The 21,402-nt window shown below is 40.7% G+C and overlaps 1 protein-coding gene across 2 annotated transcripts in view; it reads right to left on the bottom strand.

Annotated features, from left to right (window-relative positions):
• Window positions 1–18,108, bottom strand: part of LOC128694169 (coiled-coil domain-containing protein 6-like) — a 50,625-nt gene extending 32,517 nt beyond the window's left edge. Inside the window, exons 1-2 of one of the 2 annotated variants that reach the window (XM_070093829.1) lie at window positions 17,926–18,108; window positions 10,073–10,324 (exon numbers count right to left, since the gene is read on the bottom strand). In XM_070093829.1, the coding sequence (XP_069949930.1) occupies window positions 10,073–10,324; window positions 17,926–18,082 (409 nt within the window). In that variant the 5' untranslated portion in view covers window positions 18,083–18,108. The remainder of the gene's footprint in view (window positions 1–10,072; window positions 10,325–17,925) is intronic. The other variant, XM_070093828.1, reaches the window with a different exon arrangement.
• Window positions 18,109–21,402: the final 3,294 nt, after the last annotated feature.

Below are 21,402 nucleotides of genomic sequence, written 5' to 3'. Positions count from 1 at the left end.
GCAGCTGAAAAATATGTGCATGAATTCAAGGAGTACATAGAGGCTGAAGGATTGAAACCTGAACAAGTGTTTAATTGTGACGAAACAGGCCAGTTTTGTAAGAAATTGCTAAGCAGGACTTACATTACTCAGGAGGAAAAGGCACTCCCAGGACATAAGCCTATGAAAGACAGGCTTACTCTTCTCATGTGTGCCAATGCTAGTGGAGATTGCAAAGTGAAGCCTTTATTGGTGTATCACTCAGAAACTCCCAGAGCGTTCAGACAAAAGAATATCCTCAAGGCTAATTTGTGTGTGCTGTGGAGGGCAAACAGTAAGGCATGGGTCACTAGAGACTTTTTCTATGACTGGTTACACCATGCATTTGCACCCAATGTGAAAAATTACCTAATTGAAAATAAATTTGACCTTAAGTGCCTCCTGGTATTAGACAATGCCCCTGGTCATCCTACAGACTTGGCAGAGTGACTTTGAGCGGACATGAGCTTCATTAAGGTCAAGTTTTTGCCTCCTAATACCACTGCTCTCCTGCAGCCCATGGACCAGCAGGTTATTGCAAACTTCAAGAAACTTTAAAGGAGTTTTGGAAGGATCACTTTAATATCCTCAAGTGTATAAACATTATAGGTAAGTCTTGGGAGGGAGAGACTAAGAGGATCTTGAACTCTGCCTGGAAGAAACTGTGGCCACAATGTGTAGACAAAAGGGATTTTGAAGGATTTGAGGCTAACCCTGAGAATCCTGTGCCAGTTGAGGAATCCATTGTGGCATTGGGGAAGTCCTTGGGGTTGGAGGTTAGTGGGGATGATGTGGAACAGTTGGTGGAGGAGGACAATGACGAACTAGCCACTGATGAGCTGCAAGATCATCTTCAACAGCAAGAGGCCAGACCTGAGGAAACTGCTTCAGAGGAGGGGATAGAGAAATTGAAGAAGTTGCCTACTTCAAAGATTAAGAAAATGTGTGCAAAGTGGCTTGAAGTGCAAACCTTTTTTGATGAAAATCACCCTGACACAGCTACTGCAAGCCATGTTGGCAACCTGTACACTGACAATGTTGTGAACCACTTTAGGAAAGTCATAAAGGAGCAAGAGGTACAGGCCTCTATGGACAGATATGATGGGCAACAGAAGTCCAGTGACTCTCAAGCTGGTGCAAGTGGCATTAACCCTTTGAGGGTTTCGGGCGTACTAGTATGGCTTACGACCCAGGGCTTTTGACGTACTAGTACCTCTAAATTCTAGCGCCCTCAAATCTAGTGGGAGAAAACTGGTAGGCCTACATATGAAAGAATGGGTCTATGTGGTCAGTGTGCGCAGTATAAAAAAAAATCCTGCAGCACACAGTGCATAATGAGAAAAAAAAACTTTGACCGTTATTTTGGAATAAAACAGACTTTGCACTGTATTTTCGTATGGTATTTATTGTTGTATTCTAATTTTCTTGGTCTCATATTATAGAATGGAAGACATATTACAGAAATTGAGATGATTTTGACTGGTTTTACAATGAAAAGTACCTTGAAATTGAGCTTAAAGTAGCAGAAATGATCAATTTTTACCAAAGTTCAAAAGTAAACAAATCATGCCAAGCGTCCAATACACGTCAACTGGTGAGTCTAATATTTTTTCGCAAGTGCGCCAATATTATTTATACCATTTTTTACACTAATGCAGTAGTCTGCATAGCAGTAAATCTTCTGTTTTTTGTGAGAATAAAAATTCAAAGTGGAAAGCAAAAGAATATAAGAGGGGCCTTGAGACGTGACTAATGAACAGAGGAAATGTCATTTTAGTGCCAGGAATGTCTTTCTTGTTTATTCTGGACCCTATTCGGAAATTGGCATCTTTTGAAATTTGTGTGAAATTGGCAAAATTGCTAAATTCTGACCACTCTACTGGATAGTTGAAATTGATAAATGGGTGGTTTCTTGCACTCATTCGATAGAAAAAATCGAGTTATAGCGAAATATTCATGTTTTTTGTCGACTAGTACAGTGGAATTGGCCGAAAATGGGGCTCAAAGTGGGCAAAATCGCCGATGCGTAAACATCACCAAGACCGCTAACTTCGCGAGAGCATAATTCCGTAAGTTTTCCATAAAATTTCAAACTTTTGGTGTCATTATGATTGGGAAAAGATTCTCTATCTTTTCATAAGAGAATTTTTTTTTTTTTAATTTGGCCGACCCTGAGAACGAGTCTCGGAGAGGGCCTGTCGACCCTCAAAGGGTTAACCCTTTCAGGGTCGACAGGCCCTCTCCGAAACTCGTTCTCAGGGTCGGCCAAATTTCAAAAAAAAAAAATTATTTTTTATGAAAAAATAGTTTTTTTTTCTAAACATTATAGGATAAACAAAAAAATTTTACCATCAATACTTACGGAGATATGGATGCATGAAGTTTGCAGAAAATGAGCCGCGTATGGCAACAGCGGCGACTGCCGCTCACCCGGTAAACTTTGATTTACTTGTATTTGAAGGTTTGTTGTTTTTTTCACTATTTTATTTTTTCACATAACTTATGTGGCCTATGAGACCAAAGTAAGGTGCAATGTACATATATACACTCGTTGTATACAACACAATAAGCACACAAACATAATTATCAATATATTGTTTACAAAACTTGTTTACAAAAACAAACAATACAAAACATTGTTTATTATTATTGTTCTATAATATATATACCAATATACAGTCACTGAACATATTCCTATTAGTTCTGCAGCTTGTGGAACTCTGAAACATGGTGTCATACACAATGGTGTTTTATCTTTCTCCCTCATTCTATCTCTTTCAATCTGTCTCTCTCTTTCTATCTGTCTGTCTATCTCTGTCTCACAGGTACACATAAATACAAGTATACATAGTATAAATTACCTAGGATAACCCAAGAAATCCAGACAAAGTGCTATACTCTGCTTGAAGATGTGAGTAAAAGTGATGACACAGTCTTGTGGCTCTCTGAGACAGAGAGCTAGACGGATAGACAGATAGACAGGGAGCTTGACAGACAGACAAATAGACAGACAGAAATGTTAGTGTACCAGTACCAGTGTTCCACCCTCCTCCTCCTCTTCTTCCTCTTCCTCCTCTTCCCCCTACTCTTCCTCCTACTCTTCCTCATACTCTTCCTCTTCCTCCTCTTCCTCTTCCTCCTACTCTTCCTCTTCCTCCTACTCTTCCTCTTCCTCCTCCTCCTCTTCCTCCTCCTCCTCTTCTTCCTCTTCCTCCTCCTCCTCTTCTTCCTCTTCCTCCTCTTCCCCCTAATCTTCCTCCTACTATTCCTCTTCCTCCTCCTCTTCCTCTTATTCCTCTTCCTCCTACTCTTCCTCTTCCTCCTCCTCCTCTTCCTCCTCTTCTTCCTCTTCCCCCTACTCTTCCTCCTCCTCGTCCATAGTGTAAATTACAAGGAGTCGGCAGCTGTCAAAGTGACATATTGGCTCATTACTCTTTCCCCCTCCGGCCTGTCAAAACAATGGGGTCGGATGCTGCTTCCCCTCCTCCATTTTATCTAATTATCTTTCTCCCTCATTCTATCTGTCTGTCTATCTCTGTCTCACAGGTACACATAAATACAAGTATACATAGTATAAATTACCTAGGATAACCCAAGAAACCCAGACAAAGTGCTATACTCTGCTTGAAGATGTGAGTAAAAGTCATGACGCAGTCTTGTGGCTCTCTGAGACAGAGAGCTAGATGGATAGACAGGGAGCTTGACAGACAGGCAAATAGACAGACAGAAATGTTAGTATACCAGCAAAAACAAAGGGAGGGCGATGTTCATCTCATCTTTTGGCATCAGCTCTACCCTCATTTACCCTCATCAAACGTCAGCACTTATCAGATGTTATCTCCCCTTATCTTGTTACTGTCATGGGTGAACATTTATTATTACATATTATTATTATTACCTATTATTATTATGTATTATTATTATTATGTATTATTATTATGTATTATTGTTATCATTACGTATTCTTCTTCTTCCTCCTTCTCCTCCTCCTCTTCCTCCTCCTCCTCCTCCTCCTCCTCCTCCTCCTCCTCTTCTTCCTCCTCCTCCTCCTCTTCTTCTTCCTCCTCCTCCTCCTCTGCCTCCTCCTCCTCCTCTGCCTCCTCCTCCTCTTGCCTCCTCCTCCTCTTGCCTCCTCCTCCTCTTGCCTCCTCCTCCTCTGCCTCCTCCTCCTCTGCCTCCTCCTCCTCCTCCTCCATTCTTGGAACAAGTTTGAAGAGCTTGTAGTTCATAATCACTATCATTATCATCACCAATGCTCACATCTGAGTCTGGGATTTTGGAAAATAGGAGTTTCCTCTTTGATTCTGGTACAATTGAACGACGGCCCAGCACCAGAGGTGGAAGGCTGTGGGTTGTCTGGGTTTTCCTCACTATTACCCATATTATGGTCATTAGTTTCGGTCAAAACCTCACCAGAACCTTGAAACTCATCTTCACTGTCACTTCCATCTGTATTAGAACTGTCACTGGGGAACAAAAGTGTCCCAATTCGCCGAGGAGTGAGGAACTTCTTACCGCAGGGCACGGTGGAAATTGTGTACTATGATGGCATTCCCACAATGCACCACTGGGTCCCAGATTTTTTTCCTACTGCGCACACCCACCACACAGACCCATTCTTTCACATCTAGGCTTATCAGCCTTTTCCTGCGAGATTTGAGGCCGCTAGAATTTATGCGTACTAGTACGACAAAAACCCCTAAGCGTAAGACGTACTAGTACGACCAAAACCCTCAAAGGGTTAAAAGAAGAAGGGAAGTGACCCCGGAAAAGGGCTTGCTATCTCAAGTCCTATCGGAGGGGGATTCCCCTTCTAAACATTAAAACCTTTGACACTCTCCCCTCCTCCCATCCCATCAATCATCACCAGATCTTCATTAAAGGTAAGTGTCAATTATTCTATTGTGATTATTCTATTGTTATTATTGTTATTGTAATTATTCTATTGCATTAAACTTAATATTTCATTTGGTAAAAGTTTTTTTTCATACTTTTGGGTGTCTTGCACGGATTAATTTGATTTCCATTATTTCTTATGGGGAAAATTGATTCACTTTCCGATAATTTTTGCTTTATGATGAGCTCTCAGGAACGGATTAATAACGTGAACTGGGGTCCACTGTATAAGAAACACATTACATAGCATATAAACATGCAATGTTTATATGTTATCAAGGGGCGAGTCGGTGGAGGGAAACATTACGTTTTCTCTGGTCTAGCATTAGAGAAAACGTGTATGAATCTGCGTTTGGCCTAGTCACTCCCCACTCTGCCTTTTTTTTTTTTTACAATTCTCATCGTGAATTATTCATTACTTCTCCCTTCGTTTATGATGGCATCAAAAGGTAGTTGTTAGAAACGATTAAATTCATTGAACAAAGTATGTCGATGGTAATAATATGGCTCTGGGCCGGTGTAGGTAGGAAGGTGAGTAGTAGTCTATAGGTACACCTACCGGCTATTACTCACCTCCCACCCTACATTAAGACTACATATATATTAAGGTAAATAATGAGTGTACTGTACGTGTATTTTATCTCCTTGGGTTGCTTTAAATATCGTATATTAAATATGAGAGAGGGAGCCAGGGCTACCTACACCTGCCTTCCTACAAGTAAGTACAGTGGACCCTCGCCTAATGCTATTAATCCGTTCCTGAGAGCTCAACGTTAGGTGAAATTATCTTTAGGCAAATTAATTTTCCCCATAAGAAATAATGGAAATCAAATTAATCTGTGCAAGACACCCATAAGTATGAAAAAAAAATTTTTTTTACCACATGAAATATTAATTTTAATACACACATACTGAAGAAGACATGCACAGTTACATGACACTTACCTTTATTGAAGATCTGGTGATGATTGATGGGATGGGAGGAGGGGAGAGTGTGGATGGTCTTAGTGTTTAGAAGGGGAATCCTCTTCCATTACGACTTGAGGTAGCAAGTCCTTTTCCGGGGTTACTTCCCTTCTTCTTTTAATGCCACTAGGACCAGCTTGAGAGTCACTGGACTTCTGTCGCACAACATATCTGTCCATAGAGGCCTGTACCTCTCGTTCCTTTATGACTTTCCTAAAGTGTTTCACAACATTGTCAGTGTAATAGTCACCAGAACGGCTTGCAATACCTGTGTGAAGGTGATTTTCATCCATGAAGGTTTGCACTTCAAGCCACTTTGCACATATTTCCTTAATCTTTGAAGTAGGCAACTTCTTCAATTTCTCTCTCCCCTCCTCCGAAGCAGTTTCCTCAGGTCTGGCCTCTTGCTGTTGAAGATGATCTAGCAGCTCATCAGTGGTTAGTTCTTCATTGTCCTCCTCCACCAACTTTTCCACATCCCCCCCACTAACCTCCAACCCCAAGGACTTCCCCAATGCACAATTGCCTCAACTGGCATACGCTTCTCAGGGTTAGCCTCAAATCCTTCAAAATACCTTTTGTCTACACATTCTGGCCACAGTTTCTTCCAAACAAAGTTCAAGGTCCTCTTAGTCACTCCATCCCAAGCCTTACCTATAAGGTTTACACACTTGAGGATATTAAAGTGATCTCTCCAAAACTCTCTTAGAGTCAATTGAATTTCTGAGGTCACTACAAAGCACCTTTCAAACATAGCTTTTGTGTACAGTTTTTTGAAGTTTGCAATAACCTGCTGGTCCATGGGCTGCAGGAGAGGAGTGGTATTAGGAGGCAAAAACTTGATCTTTATGAAGCTCATGTCTGCAGAAAGTTGCTCTGCCACGTCTGAAGGATGACCAGGGACATTGTCTAATACCAGGAGGCACTTAAGGTCAAATTTATTTTCAATTAGGTAATTTTTCACAGTGGGAGCAAATGCATGGAGTAACCAGTCATAGAAAAAGTCCCTAGTGACCCATGCCTTACTGTTTGCCCTCCACAGCACACACAAATTCTCCTTGAGGACATTCTTTTGCCTGAACACTCTGGGAGTTTCAGAGTGATACACCAATAAAGGTTTCACTTTGCAATCACCACTAGCATTGGCACACATCAACAGAGTAAGCCTGTCTTTCATAGGCTTATGTCCTGGGAGTGCCTTTTCCTCCTGAGTAATGTAGGTCCTGCTTGGCATTTTCTTCCAAAACAGGCCTGTTTCATCACAATTAAACACTTGTTCAGGGTTTAGTCCTTCACTGTCTATGTACTCCTTGAATTCCTGCACATATTTTTCAGCTGCTTTGTGGTCCGAACTGGCAGCCTCACCATGCCTTATCACACTATGTATGCCACTACGCTTCTTAAATCTCTCAAACCAACCTTTGCTGGCCTTAAATTCACTCGCATCACCACTAGTTGCAGGCATTTTTCTAATTAAATCCTAATGCAACTTCCTAGCCTTTTCACATATGATCACTTGAGAGATGCTATCTCCTGCTATCTCTTTTTCGTTTATCCACACCAATAACAGTCTCTCAACATCTTCTATCACTTGCGATCTCTGTTTCGAAAAGAAAGTTGCACCTTTGGCAAGAACAGCTTCCTTGATTGCCGTTTTCTTGGCCACAATAGTAGCGATGGTTGATTGGGGTTTACTATATAACCAGGCCAGCTCTTGCAGCTCTTCAGTGGTAAGCTCTTCCCTGTGGTCCTCCACCAATTCTTCCACATCCTCACCACTCACCTCCAACCCTAGGGACTTCCCCAAAGACACAATAGAGTCCACAGGGTCGGCAGAGTCAGGGTCACGGTGAGTCTCAAACCCTTCACAATCCCTCTCTTGGACACAATCTGGCCACAGTTTTCTCCAAGCAGAGTTCAAAGTCCTGAAAGTCACTCCCTCTCAAGCCTTACCTGTAAGGCTTTTACAATGGAGGATAGTGAAGTGATTCCTCCAGAACTGTCTTCCTCCGAAACAGGCCTGTTTCGTCACAATTGAAAACTTGTTGGGATTCGAATCTTTCAGCCTTTACATAGTCCTGGAATTTGTGAACATACTGTTCTGCTGCACATTTGTCAGAACTTGCAGCCTCACCATGCTTTACAACACTGTGTATGCCACTACACTTCTTAAATCTATCAAACCATTCTTTGCTGACCCTAAATTCACGAACTGCAGCACTTGTTCCAGGCATTTTCTTTGCAAGATCCTCATGCAACTAACTGCCTTACCTTCTCACAAATAGTAGACTCCACTACACTGTCTCCCACTAATTCTTTTTCCTTAATCCACAATAATAATAACTTTTCCATCTCTTCCATTATTGGTGGCCTTTGTTTAGTTAGAAAAGTTGTCCCTTTTGCAACATTAGCATCTTTGATTTGTTCTTTCTTTGCCAGGATGGATGTAATTGTTAATTTATTCTTGCTGTACATCCTGGCAAGTTCCACCACCTTCATACCACTCTCAAACTTTTAAATCACTTCACGCTTAAATTCCACGGTGTTTCTCACTTTCTTTACCACAGGAACTTTCTTTGGAGCCATGGTTACTTATTTCACAGTTGCACTGCAAGAAAAACCACTAAAAACAATGGTAAACAAGTGAAATGTTTGGATGTATGAGCGGAAGCCTCCTCAGCCACCAAGAGACAAAGCCAAACTGAAGGGCAAGCTGCCCCAGCCGGCGGATGGATGCGTCCAAAACTGCCGATAACCAAGCAAACGGCCGATAACCGGGCACCAAAAAACCCGCCGATAACCGAGTTGGCCGATAACCAAACCAGCCGATAACCGGGGTCCACTGTATGTACTTCATGTATATTGTGTAACAGTTTAGTCGAGCTCATATTTTGTGATACAGAATGTGCGAGTGTGTTGGCAACGTTAACAACTGCTCGTTCTTCCCACTCTCCAACCTCCCAACTTCCCTCCACCCTCTGTTCCTTAGTACTATTACTTTTATTATAGAAAATGCAAGTCAAATGATACTTTATTTTTAAATAAAATTATTAGTATGAATAATATAGCTTATTTAGAAGAGCGTTGTGGTTATCAATCTGACAGCATTAAGACAGAGACAGACCCTTGGCCCACAGCAATCCTTAAACCAAAGAACATGACTCATGAAATCGTAATGACACGATTGCAAACAAACCATACCCCGGCCGGGATTGAACCCGCGGTCAGAGAGTCTCAAAACTCCAGACTGTCGCGTTAGCCACTAGACCAGCTAGCCACAATAAGATTCGTCCAACTAGGTATACCTAGGTATACCCGGCCGGGGTATGGTTTCTTAAACCAAAGAATAATAGGACAGTGGCAACCTGAGGTTTTTCTTGATCATTTTTTCAGATTTTTGGGGATAGCTTACACTCATTTTAAGGATATTACTATAGGCATATTTATTTAGTAAATTTTTTCCTTACAGCTGATAGTATGTGATATTTTTAGTGATGTTTGCAAGTGGTTGAGGTAGTGGCTGGTGATACTTGTGGCAGGTGACAGCTGTGAAACTGTCTCTCAAATGTTTGTACAGGTATTATACAGGATCACAGCAATCCTCTCCACCAGTTCTACATCAACAAACAGCAACATCTATAATGTGAGGAATAGAAAACCTAGACTATTTTTAGGGCTTAAAAAATTACAATGTTTAATTTTTTTTTTTTAGTTTTCTGGTGGTGGTGGTGGGGGGAGGGGTGTCCAGAAACTTAACTATTTTCTCATATGTTCTTCAGTTCATTTTAGATTATTTTTTGATAGGCACTGTATTCCAAAACATAACTACTGTTTTAATCAACAGTCGACTTAATAAAAAGAAATTAAAAAATTATTATTACTGGATTAAGAACTAACCCTCAGGTTGAAGATAAATCATTAGATTCATTTTGGTCCAGAACAGCTAAAACATATCATAAGATGTATTTCCAATTTGTTGAAGTTTTGAATTGTTCCACATATGGTGTTGACATTTATTCAACAATTACATAAAATTCTCAAAAGTGTACAAGTTGTGTACCAGGCTGCTAGCAGCAACAGCCTGGCTGACCAAGAAGTCAATAGCAAAATCTGACTTCAGTCAGGTCTCAGAGTAAACAAACTTTGTAGCTAGTAAGAGATGTCATAAGCAAAATGGAGGTTTTTGTCTTACCCGGTGAGAGTGGTCTAGAGGAACTTGGAGAAGGATTATACGGCACTGGACTAGACAGTGTTCGATGCCGCTGTGAAGTGATCTCATTATAGTGACGTTCTTCCTCCATTTCTAAACTAGACTCTGACTCTGACAGATGACGACAGAGAGCCTCCCTTCGTTCAACTTCCATCTGTAGCTTTCTCTGTAAGCGAAGATTCTCTTCACGGATTAAGCGTTCCTCATTAGCATACTGCTGAGCTGTGCGGTTATCTGAAATAAAAAATCACTTATTTTTTCAGTCATACAAGATGAGCCTTTACATTAGACACTCTAATTTTAAGAGTTTTTGGAAAAATTTGAGTATGTATATACAGTGGATCCTCGAATTCCCTAATTAATTCGTTCTGGAGAGTGAGTGATGAAAGGTGAAATTTACAAATGGAGAAACCATTTTCCCCATAAGAAATAATGTAAATCCAATTAATCCATTCCACACGTACAAAAATATTAACAAAAAGTATTTTTTTTTTACATTATAGTTTTTTTTTTTCAACAAGTCGGCCGTCTCCCACCGAGGCAGGGTGACCCAAAGAGAAAGAAAATCCCCAAAAAGAAAATACTTTCATCATCATTCAACACTTTCACCTCACTCACACATATCACTGTTTTTGCAGAGGTGCCCAGAATACAGCATTTTAGAAGTATATACAAATAAAAATACACAATATATCCCTCCAAACTGCCAATATCAAAAACCCCTCCTTTAGAGTGCAGGCATTGTACTTCCCATTTCCAGGACTCAAGTCGGGTTATATAAAATAACCGGTTTCCCTGAATCCCTTCACTAAATATTACCCTGCTCACACTCCAACAGCTCGTCAGGTCCCAAATACCATTCGGCTCCATTCACTATCTAACACGCTCACGCACGCTTGCTGGAAGGCCAAGCCCCTTGCCCACAACACCTCCGTTACCCCCTCCCTCCAACCTTTCCGAGGACGACCCCTACCCCACCTTCCTTCTCCTACAGATTTATATGCTCTCCATGTCATTCTACTTTGATCCATTCCATCTAAATGACCAAACTACCTCAACAAACCCTCTTCAGCCCTCTAATACTTTTATTAACTCCACACCTTCTCCTAATTTCCAAAATCCGAATTTTCTGCATAATATTTACACCACACATTGCCCATAGACAGGACATCTCCACTGCCTCCAACTGCCTCCTCACTGCAGCATTCACAGCCCAAGCTTCACACCCATATAAGAGTGTTGGTACTACTATACTTTCATACATTCCCTTCTTTGCCTCCATAGATAACACTTTTTGCCTCCACATATACCTCAATGCACCACTCACCTTTTTTCCTTCATCAATTCTATGATTAACCTCATCTTTCATAAATCCATCCGCCGACACGTCAACTCCCAAGTATCTGAAAACATTCACTTCTTCCATACTCCTCCTCCCCAATTTGATATCCAATTTTTCTTCATCTAAATCATTTGATACCCTCATCACCTTACTCTTTTCTATGTTCACTTTCAACTTTCTACCTTTACACACATTCTCAAACTCATCCACTAACCTTTGCAATTTTTCTTTAGAATCTTCCATAAGCACAGTATCATCAGCAAAAAGCAACTGTGTTAATTCCCATTTTGTATTTGATTCCCCATAATTTAATCCCACCCCTCTCCCAAACACCCTAGCATTTAATTCTTTTACAACCCCATCTATAAACATATTAAACAACCATGGTGACATTACACATCCCTGTCTAAGACCTACTTTTACCAGGAAGTAGTCTCCCTCTCTTCTACACACCCTAACCTGAGCGTCACTATCTCATAAAAACTCTTTACAGCATTTAGTAACTTATCACCTATTCCATATACTTGCAACATCTGCCACATTGCTCCTCTATCCACTCTATCATATGCCTTTTCTAAATCCATAAATGCAATAAAAACTTCCCTACCTTTATCTAAATACTGTTCACATATATGTTTCAATGTAAACACTTGATCTACACATCCCCTACCCACTCTGAAACCTCCTTGCTCATCCGCAATCCTACATTCTGTCTTACCTCTAATTCTTTCAATTATAACCCTACCATGCACTTTTCCTAGTATACTCAGTAAACTTATTCCTCTATAATTTTTACAATCTCTTTTGTCCCCCTTCCCTTTATAAAAGGGACTATACATGCTCTCTGCCAATCCCTAGGTACCTTCCCCTCTTTCATACATTTATTAAACAAAAGTACCAACCACTCCAACACTATATCCCCCCCTGCTTTTAACATTTCTGTCATGATCCCATCAGTTCCAGCTGCTTTACCCCCTTTCATTTTACGTAATGCCTCACATACCTCCCCCACACTTACATTCTGCTCTTCTTCACTCCTAAAAGATGGTATACCTCCCTGTCCAGTGCATGAAATTACTGCCTCCCTTTCTTCGTTGACACTTAAAAGTTCCTCAAAATATTCTCGCCATCAAATTCAAAATGGAAAGAAAGCATAATATAAGAGGGGCCTGGAGATGTGATTAATGAACAGAGGAAATGTTTTAGTGCCAGGAATACCTACACTGTTTATTCTGGACCCTATTTTGAAATTGGCAATTTCTGAATTGCGTGCAAAATTGGCCAAATTACCGATTTCTGACTACTTTATTGGGTAGTTGAATTAGGTAAATGAGGAATTTTTTGTACTCATTCGACAGAACAAAAGGAATGCTAGTGAAATTGCTATGAGTTTGGTCAACTGGAACAATGGAATTGGCTGAAAATAGGGCTCAAGGTAGATGAAATCGCTGATGCACAAATATTGCTGAGACTGCTAACTTTGAGAAGGCATAATTCCAAAGGTTTTCCATCAAATTTCACACTTTTAGTTTCAGTATAGGTAGTAGGTTGGTAGACAGCAACCACCCAGGGAAGTACTACTGTCCTGCCAGATGACTGTGAAACAGAAACCTGTAACTGTTTTGCATGATGGTAGGATTGCTGGTGTCTTTTTCTGTCTCATAAACATGCTAGATAACAGGGATATCTTGCTACTCCTACTTACACTTTGGTCACACTTCACAGACATGCACATGCATATATATATATATATACATACATCTAGGTTTTTGTAGGTAGTAGGTTGGTAGACAGCAACCGCCCAGGGAGGTACTACCGTCCTGCCAAGTGAGTGTAAAACGAAAGCCTGTAATTGTTTTACATGATGGTAGGATTGTTGGTGTCCTTTTTTCTGTCTCATGAACATGCAAGATTTCAGGTACGTCTTGCTACTTCTACTTACACTTAGGTCACACTACACATACATGTACAAGCACATATATACACACCCCTCTGGGTTTTCTTCTATTTTCTTTCTAGTTCTTATTCTTGTTTATTTCCTCTTATCTCCATGGGGAAGTGGAACAGAATTCTTCCTCCGTAAGCCATGCGTGTTGTAAGAGGCGACTAAAATGCCGGGAGCAAGGGGCTAGTAACCTCTTCTCCTGTATATATTACTAAATGTAAAAGGAGAAACTTTCGTTTTTCCTTTTGGGCCACCCCGCCTCGGTGGGATACGGCCGGTGTGTTGAAAGAAGAAAAGATCTAGGTTTTTCTCCTTTTTCTAAATAGCTCTTGTTCTTCTTTATTTCTTCTATTGTCCATGGGGAAGTGGAAAAGAATCTTTCCTCTGTAAGCCATGCGTGTCGTATGAGGCGACTAAAATGCCGGGAGCAATGGGCTAGTAACCCCTTCTCATGTAGACATTTACTAAAAAAGAGAAAAAGAAAAACTTTATAAGACTGGGATGCTTGAATGTGCGTGGATGTAGTGCGGATGACAAGAAACAGATGATTGCTGATGATATGAATGAAAAGAAGTTGGATGTCCTGGCCCTAAGCGAAACAAAGCTGAAGGGGGTAGGGGAGTTTCGGTGGGGGGAAATAAATGGGATTAAATCTGGAGTATCTGAGAGAGTTAGAGCAAAGGAAGGGGTAGCAGTAATGTTGAAGGATCAGTTATGGAAGGAGAAAAGAGAATATGAATGTGTAAATTCAAGAATTATGTGGATTAAAGTAAAGGTTGGATGCGAAAAGTGGGTCATAATAAGCGTGTATGCACCTGGAGAAGAGAGGAATGTAGAGGAGAGAGAGAGAGATTTTGGGAGATGTTAAGTGAATGTATAGGAGCCTTTGAACCAAGTGAGAGAGTCATTGTGGTAGGGGATCTGAATGCTAAAGTAGGAGAAACTTTTAGAGAGGGTGTGGTAGGTAAGTTTGGGGTGCCAGGTGTAAATGATTATGGAAGCCCTTTGATTGAACTTTGTATAGAAAGGGGTTTAGTTATAGGTAATACATATTTTAAGAAAAAGAGGATAAATAAGTATACAAGATATGATGTAGGGCGAAATGACAGTACAGTGGACCCCTGCACAACGATCAGCTCCCAACTCGACCAGTTATGTAAGTGTATTTTTGTAAGTGCTTTTGTAGGTGTATTTTTGGGGGTCTGAAATGGACTAATCTAATTCACAATATCTCTTATAGGAACAAATTCGGTCTATAACGGTACCCAAACAAACTTCGGGATTGAAATAATATCGTTATGCGGGGGTCCACTGTAGTTTGTTGGATTATGTATTGGTAGATAAAAGACTGTTGAGTAGACTTCAGCATGTACATGTTTATAGAGGGGCCACAGATATATCAGATCACTTTCTAGTTGTAGCTACACTGAGAGTAAAAGGTAGATGGGATACAAGGAGAATAGAAGCATCAGGGAAGAGAGAGGTGAAGGTTTATAAACTAAAAGAGGAGGCAGTTAGGGTAAAATATAAACAGCTATTGGAGGATAGATGGGCTAATGAGAGCATAGGAAATGGGGTCGAAGAGGTATGGGGTAAGTTTAAAAATGTAGTGTCAGTGTGTTCAGCAGAAGTTTGTGGTTACAGGAAAGTGGGTGTGGGAGGGAAGAGGAGCGACTGGTGGAATGATGATGTAAAGAGAGTAGTAAGGGAGAAAAAGTTAGCATATGAGAAGTTTTTACAAGGTAGAAGTGATGCAAGGTGGGAAGAGTATATGGAGAAAAAGAGAGATGTTAAGAAAGTGGTGAAGCAATGTAAAAAGAGAGCAAATGAGAGAGTGGGTGAGATGTTATCAACAAATTTTGTTGAAAATAAGAAAAAGTTTTGGAGTGAGATTAACAAGTTAAGGAAGCCTAGAGAACAAATGGATATGTGTATAAGTGGAAGATTGTCAGTTAAAAATAGGAGAGGAGAGTTATTAAATGGAGAGTTAGAGGTATTGGGAAGATGGAGGGAATATTTTGAGGAATTGTTAAATGTTGATGAAGATAGGGAAGCTGTGATTTCGTGTATAGGGCAAGGAGGAATAACATCTTGTAGGAGTGAGGAAGAGCCAGTTGTGAGTGTGGGGGAAGTTCGTGAGGCAGTAGGTAAAATGAAAGGGGGTAAGGCAGCCGGGATTGATGGGATAAAGATAGAAATGTTAAAAGCAGGTGGGGATATAGTTTTGGAGTGGTTGGTGCAATTATTTAATAAATGTATGGAAGAGGGTAAGGTACCTAGGGATTGGCAGAGAGCATGCATAGTTCCTTTGTATAAAGGCAAAGGGGATAAAAGAGAGTGCAAAAATTATAGGGGGATAAGTCTGCTGAGTCCTAGGTAGTAGGTTGGTAGACAGCAACCACCCAGGGAGGTACTACCGTCCTGCCAAGTGAGTGTAAAACGTAAGCCTGTAATTGTTTTACACGATGGTAGGATTGCTGGTGTTTTTTCTGTCTCATAAACATGCAAGGTTTCAGGTACGTCTTGCTACTTCTACTTACACTCAGGTCACACTACACATACATGTACAAGCGTATATATACATACCCCTCTGGGTTTTCTTCGATTTTCTTTCTAGTTCTTGTTCTTGTTTATTTCCTCTTATCTCCATGGGGAAGTGGAACAGAATTCTTCCTCCGTAAGCCATGCGTGTTGTAAGAGGCGACTAAAATGCCGGGAGCAAGGGGCTAGTAACCCCTTCTCCTGTATAGATTACTAAATTTGAAAGGAGAAACTTTGGTTTTTTCTTTTGGGCCACCCTGCCTCGGTGGGATACGGCCGGTGTGTTGAAAGAAAGAAAGAAGTCTGTTGAGTATACCTGGTAAAGTGTATGGTAGAGTTATTATTGAAAGAATTAAGAAAATAGGAGAATAGGATAGCAGATGAACAAGGAGGCTTTAGGAAAGGTAGGGGGTGTGTGGACCAGGTGTTTACAGTGAAACATATAAGTGAACAGTATTTAGATAAGGCTAAAGAGGTCTTTGTGGCATTTATGGATTTGGAAAAGGCGTATGACAGGGTGGACAGGGGGGCAATGTGGCAGATGTTGCAGGTGTATGGTGTAGGAGGTAGGTTACTGAAAGCAGTGAAGAGTTTTTACGAGGATAGTGAGGCTCAAGTTAGAGTATGTAGGAAAGAGGGAAATTATTTCCCAGTAAAAGTAGGCCTTAGACAAGGATGTGTGATGTCACCGTGGTTGTTTAATATATTTATAGATGGAGTTGTAAGAGAAGTAAATGCGAGGGTCTTGGCAAAACGTGTGGAGTTAAAAGATAAAGAATCACACATAAAGTGGGAGTTGTCACAGTTGCTCTTTGCTGATGACACTGTGCTCTTGGGAGATTCTGAAGAGAAGTTGCAGAGATTGGTGGATGAATTTGGTAGGGTGTGCAAAAGAAGAAAATTAAAAGTGAATACAGGAAAGAGTAAGGTTATGAGGATAACAAAAAGATTAGGTGATGAAAGATTGGATATCAGATTGGAGGGAGAGAGTATGGAGGAGGTGAATGTATTCAGATATTTGGGAGTGGACGTGTCAGCGGATGGGTCTATAAAAGATGAGGTGAATCATAGAATTGATGAGGGGAAAAGGGTGAGTGGTGCACTTAGGAGTCTGTGGAGACAAAGAACTTTGTCCTTGGAGGCAAAGAGGGGAATGTATGAGAGTATAGTTTTACCAACGCTCTTATATGGGTGTGAAGCATGGGTGATGAATGTTGCAGCGAGGAGAAGGCTGGAGGCAGTGGAGATGTCATGTCTGAGGGCAATGTGTGGTGTGAATATAATGCAGAGAATTCGTAGTTTGGAAGTTAGGAGGAGGTGCGGGATTACCAAAACTGTTGTCCAGAGGGCTGAGGAAGGGTTGTTGAGATGGTTCGGACATGTACAGAGAATGGAGCGAAACAGAGTGACTTCAAGAGTGTATCAGTCTGTAGTGGAAGGAAGGCGGGGTAGGGGTCGGCCTAGGAAAGGTTGGAGGGAGGGGGTAAAGGAGGTTTTGTGTGCGAGGGGCTTGGACTTCCAGCAGGCATGCGTGAGCATGTTTGATAGGAGTGAATGGAGACGAATGGTTTTTTAATACTTGACGTGCTGTTGGAGTGTGAGCAAAGTAACATTTATGAAGGGGTTCATGGAAACAGGCAGGCCGGACTTGAGTCCTGGAGATGGGAAGTACAGTGCCTGCACTCTGAAGGAGGGGTGTTAATGTTGCAGTTTAAAAACTGTAGTGTAAAGCACCCTTCTGGCAAGACAGTGATGGAGTGAATGGTGGTGAAAGTTTTTCTTTTTCGGGCCACCCTGCCTTGGTGGGAATCGGCCAGTGTGATAATAATAATAAAAAAATAAAATAAGTTTTAGTATCTCCGGAAAAAGATTCTCTATCGTTTCATAAGATTTTTTTCTTTTTTGAAAATTCCCCGATCTTGAGAGCAAATTTCAGATCAGGGGGGTGCGACTCCTCAAAGGGTTAAGGCTGAGGCAATAACTCCCAACAAAACACAACATACTTACGTTCTTCCTGTGCAGTCGTAAGCTGCTCCCTAAACCTAGAAACTTCATCGCGCAGGTGTTGGATGTGTGAGGAAAGATTATTCGCTCGGTCTCCCTGATTAAAGTCAGCTGGAGATGGAGGGTTGGAGATAGGTTGTTCTAACTTGCCCTGCAGCATCCTGTGTAAACATAATAATCACGCTATTAACAGACTTATAAATATATAATGTAGGAATGAGACGTTACCAAAATTTCTGCCAATATCAACACCTATATAAGGCCATCAAAATTAGCCAATACCCACTGACACAGATTTTGGCACACACCATGTGTGCATTTATATGAGTACAGTGGTACCCTGAGTTTCGTACAGCTCCCAGCTCGAACAATTATGTAAGTGTATGACTCACGAAATCGTAATGACACGATTGCAAACAAACCATACCCCAGCCGGGATTGAACCCGCGGTCAGAGAGTCTCAAAACTCCAGCTCGTCTCGTTAGCCACTAGACCAGCTAGCCACAATAAGATTCATCCAACTAGGTATATTTCTACACCATAGGAAGGTTAGCACAGGCACCACTGTGACCACAAATGCAAGTTTTTACAGACGAATCTCCAGCTAGCATGGCCGTGACGAGCTCTAGCTCAAGTCCCTTCACTGCCGTCAACATGACTCACGAAATCGTAATGACACGATTGCAAACAAACCATACCCCGGCCGGGATTGAACCCGCGGTCAGAGAGTCTCAAAACTCCAGCCCGTCGCGTTAGCCACTAGACCAGCTAGCCACAATAAGATTTGTCCAACTAGGTGTAGAAATATACCTAGTTGGACGAATCTTATTGTGGCTAGCTGGTCTAGTGGCTAACGCGACAGGCTGGAGTTTTGAGACTCTCTGACCGCGGGTTCAATCCCGGCCGGGGTATGGTATGTAAGTGTATTATTGTAAGTGTATTTTTGGGGGTCTGAAACAGACTACTGTAATTTATGTTATTCCTTATGGGAACAAATTCGTTCGGTAACGGCACTCGAACAGCTTTCTGGAACGAATTATGGCCAAAACTCGGGGTACCACTGTACAGTGGACCCCCGTCTTACGATATTAATCCGTTCCTGAGAGCTCGCCGAAATTATCGTTAGCCAAACTAATTTTCCCCATGAGAAATAATGGAAATCAAATTAATCCGTTCCTGACACCCCAAAGTATGAAAAAAAAAAAAAATTTTTTTACTACATTAAATGTTAATTTTAATATGCACAAACTGAAGAAGACATGCACAATTACTACTCTAAGAATAGAATACATGGCACTTACCTTTATTGAAGATCTAGTGATGATTGATGGGATGGGAGGAGGGGAGTGTGTGGAAGTTATTGTTTAGAAGGGGAATCCCCTTCCATTAGGACATGAGGTAGCAAGTCCTTTTACCGGGGTTACTTCCCTTCTTCTTTTAATGCCACTAGGACCAGCTTGAGAGTCACTGGACCTCTGTCGCACAACAAATCTGTCCATAGAGCTCTGTACCTCCCGTTCCTTTAAGACTTTCCTAAAATGGGCCATAACATTGTCATTGTATAGGTTGCCAACACGGCTTGCAGTAGCTGTGTCAGGGTGATTTTCATCCGTAAAGGTTTGCAGTTCAACCCACTTTGCACACATTTCCTTAATCTTTTTTTTCAGTTCCATACTAATTCTCACCCTTTTTACCACAGGGATGGCACTAGAAGCTTTCTTGGGGTCCATGGTGACTTATTTTGCAGTTACAAGCACTACAAACACTGGGATAATGTGAAATGTACCGAATGTATACGTAGATGCGACCGCACTGGCACTGAGGCCACACGTGGGACGCATCCCAGACGAATCACGTAAGGCGAGTTTTTTATCGTGAGGCGAGGCAAAATTTTTGCGTTCAAATGCTTCGTATGGTGGATTTAACGCAACGCGATGCGTTCGTAAGGCGGGGGTCCACTGTATTATACAGTAGAACCCCTGTATCCACAGATTCAGTTATTCAGGGTTTACCATGGCCCAAAAATAACCCTTAATTTTGCTCAATAATGGCACCAAAGCATAAAAAAGTAGCAATAGTGGCACTTCTTCAAAGCCACAGAGAAGCCGTGAAGTGCTTCCCATCCATGAAAAAGGAGAAAATTCTCCATTTATTGTGCATAATTTATCATTTAAACTTTATCACAGGTATGTATGAAAAAAAAAAAAAGACATGATACATATATATATGGGATTGCCAGAGTGTGTGTGTATAATTCCTTTATATAAAAGAAAGGAGGACAAAAGATATTGTAAAAATTATATAAGAATAAGTTTACTGAGGGAGAGGGGTATAGGAGGTTCTGTGGGCGAGGGCCTTGGACTTCCAGCAAGCATGCTTGAACATGTTAGATAGGAGTGAGTAGAGACGAATGATTTTTGGGAGCTGACGATCTGTTGGAGTGTGAGCAGGGTAATATTTTGTGAAGGGATTCAGGGAAACCGGTTAGCCTGACTTGAAAGGAGGGGTTTGGGACACTGGCTGTTTGGAGTGACATCTAAACTGTCACATCTGAGTGCCTCTGCAAAGACAGTGATTATGTGTGAATGATGGTGAAAGTGTTTCTTTCGTTTTTGGGTTACCCTGCTTTGGTGGGAGATGGCTGGCGTATTGAAAAACAAAAAACAAAAATTATATACACGTATATTTTTTAATACTTGAACAATACAGGCTTGAACTGCTTGGGTCCACTTATACACGAATTATTTCAATAAATATATTGGATTTTTTTTTGGGGGGAGATTTGTGACCAAAAAATGTTAATAGTAATTAGGTATGTCATGAAATCATAAAATATATTCAGATACTAGTCTATTTTATCATTTGCTACCATAAAATATACACAGATTATTATAAAAAGTTCAAATTTATCAAAACTTACGTACACAAACAATTATGGATCATACATGTTACATTCACAGTCTAGAAAAATGTAAACACAGGTAAGATGCAATAATAATACAGTGGAAACTCTTTTTTTTTTTTTTAATTCATTCCAGATGTTGATTCGATAACCAAAATCGACAACAACCAAAGCAATTTTTCCCATAAAAATAATGTAAATAGAATTACAGTGGACCCTCAACCAACGGCATTAATCCATTCCAGAGAGCTAGCCGTTAGTTGATTTTGCCGTTAGTCGAATTAATTTTCTCCATAAGAAATAATGGAAATCCAATTAATCAGTTTCAGACACCCAAAAGTATTAACAAAAAATATTTTTTTAAAGATTAAATATAAATATACATACACAAAACAATGACAAATAAATATAAAGCACTAATAAAGTGGATAAATGAACATTTAACATCACACTTACCTTTATTGACTTACTTTTACTGACTCGACTTGTTGGTGTATGACAGACACCTAGGAGGCAAGAGGAAGACAAGTTTATTATGCTTCAATGTGATGCTAATATCATCTCTACGGCTTTTTATT

This window comes from Cherax quadricarinatus, chromosome 43 (genome assembly GCF_038502225.1).
Source record: "Cherax quadricarinatus isolate ZL_2023a chromosome 43, ASM3850222v1, whole genome shotgun sequence".
NCBI lineage: Eukaryota > Metazoa > Arthropoda > Malacostraca > Decapoda > Parastacidae > Cherax > Cherax quadricarinatus.
This window is presented reverse-complemented; position numbering and strand designations above follow the sequence as displayed.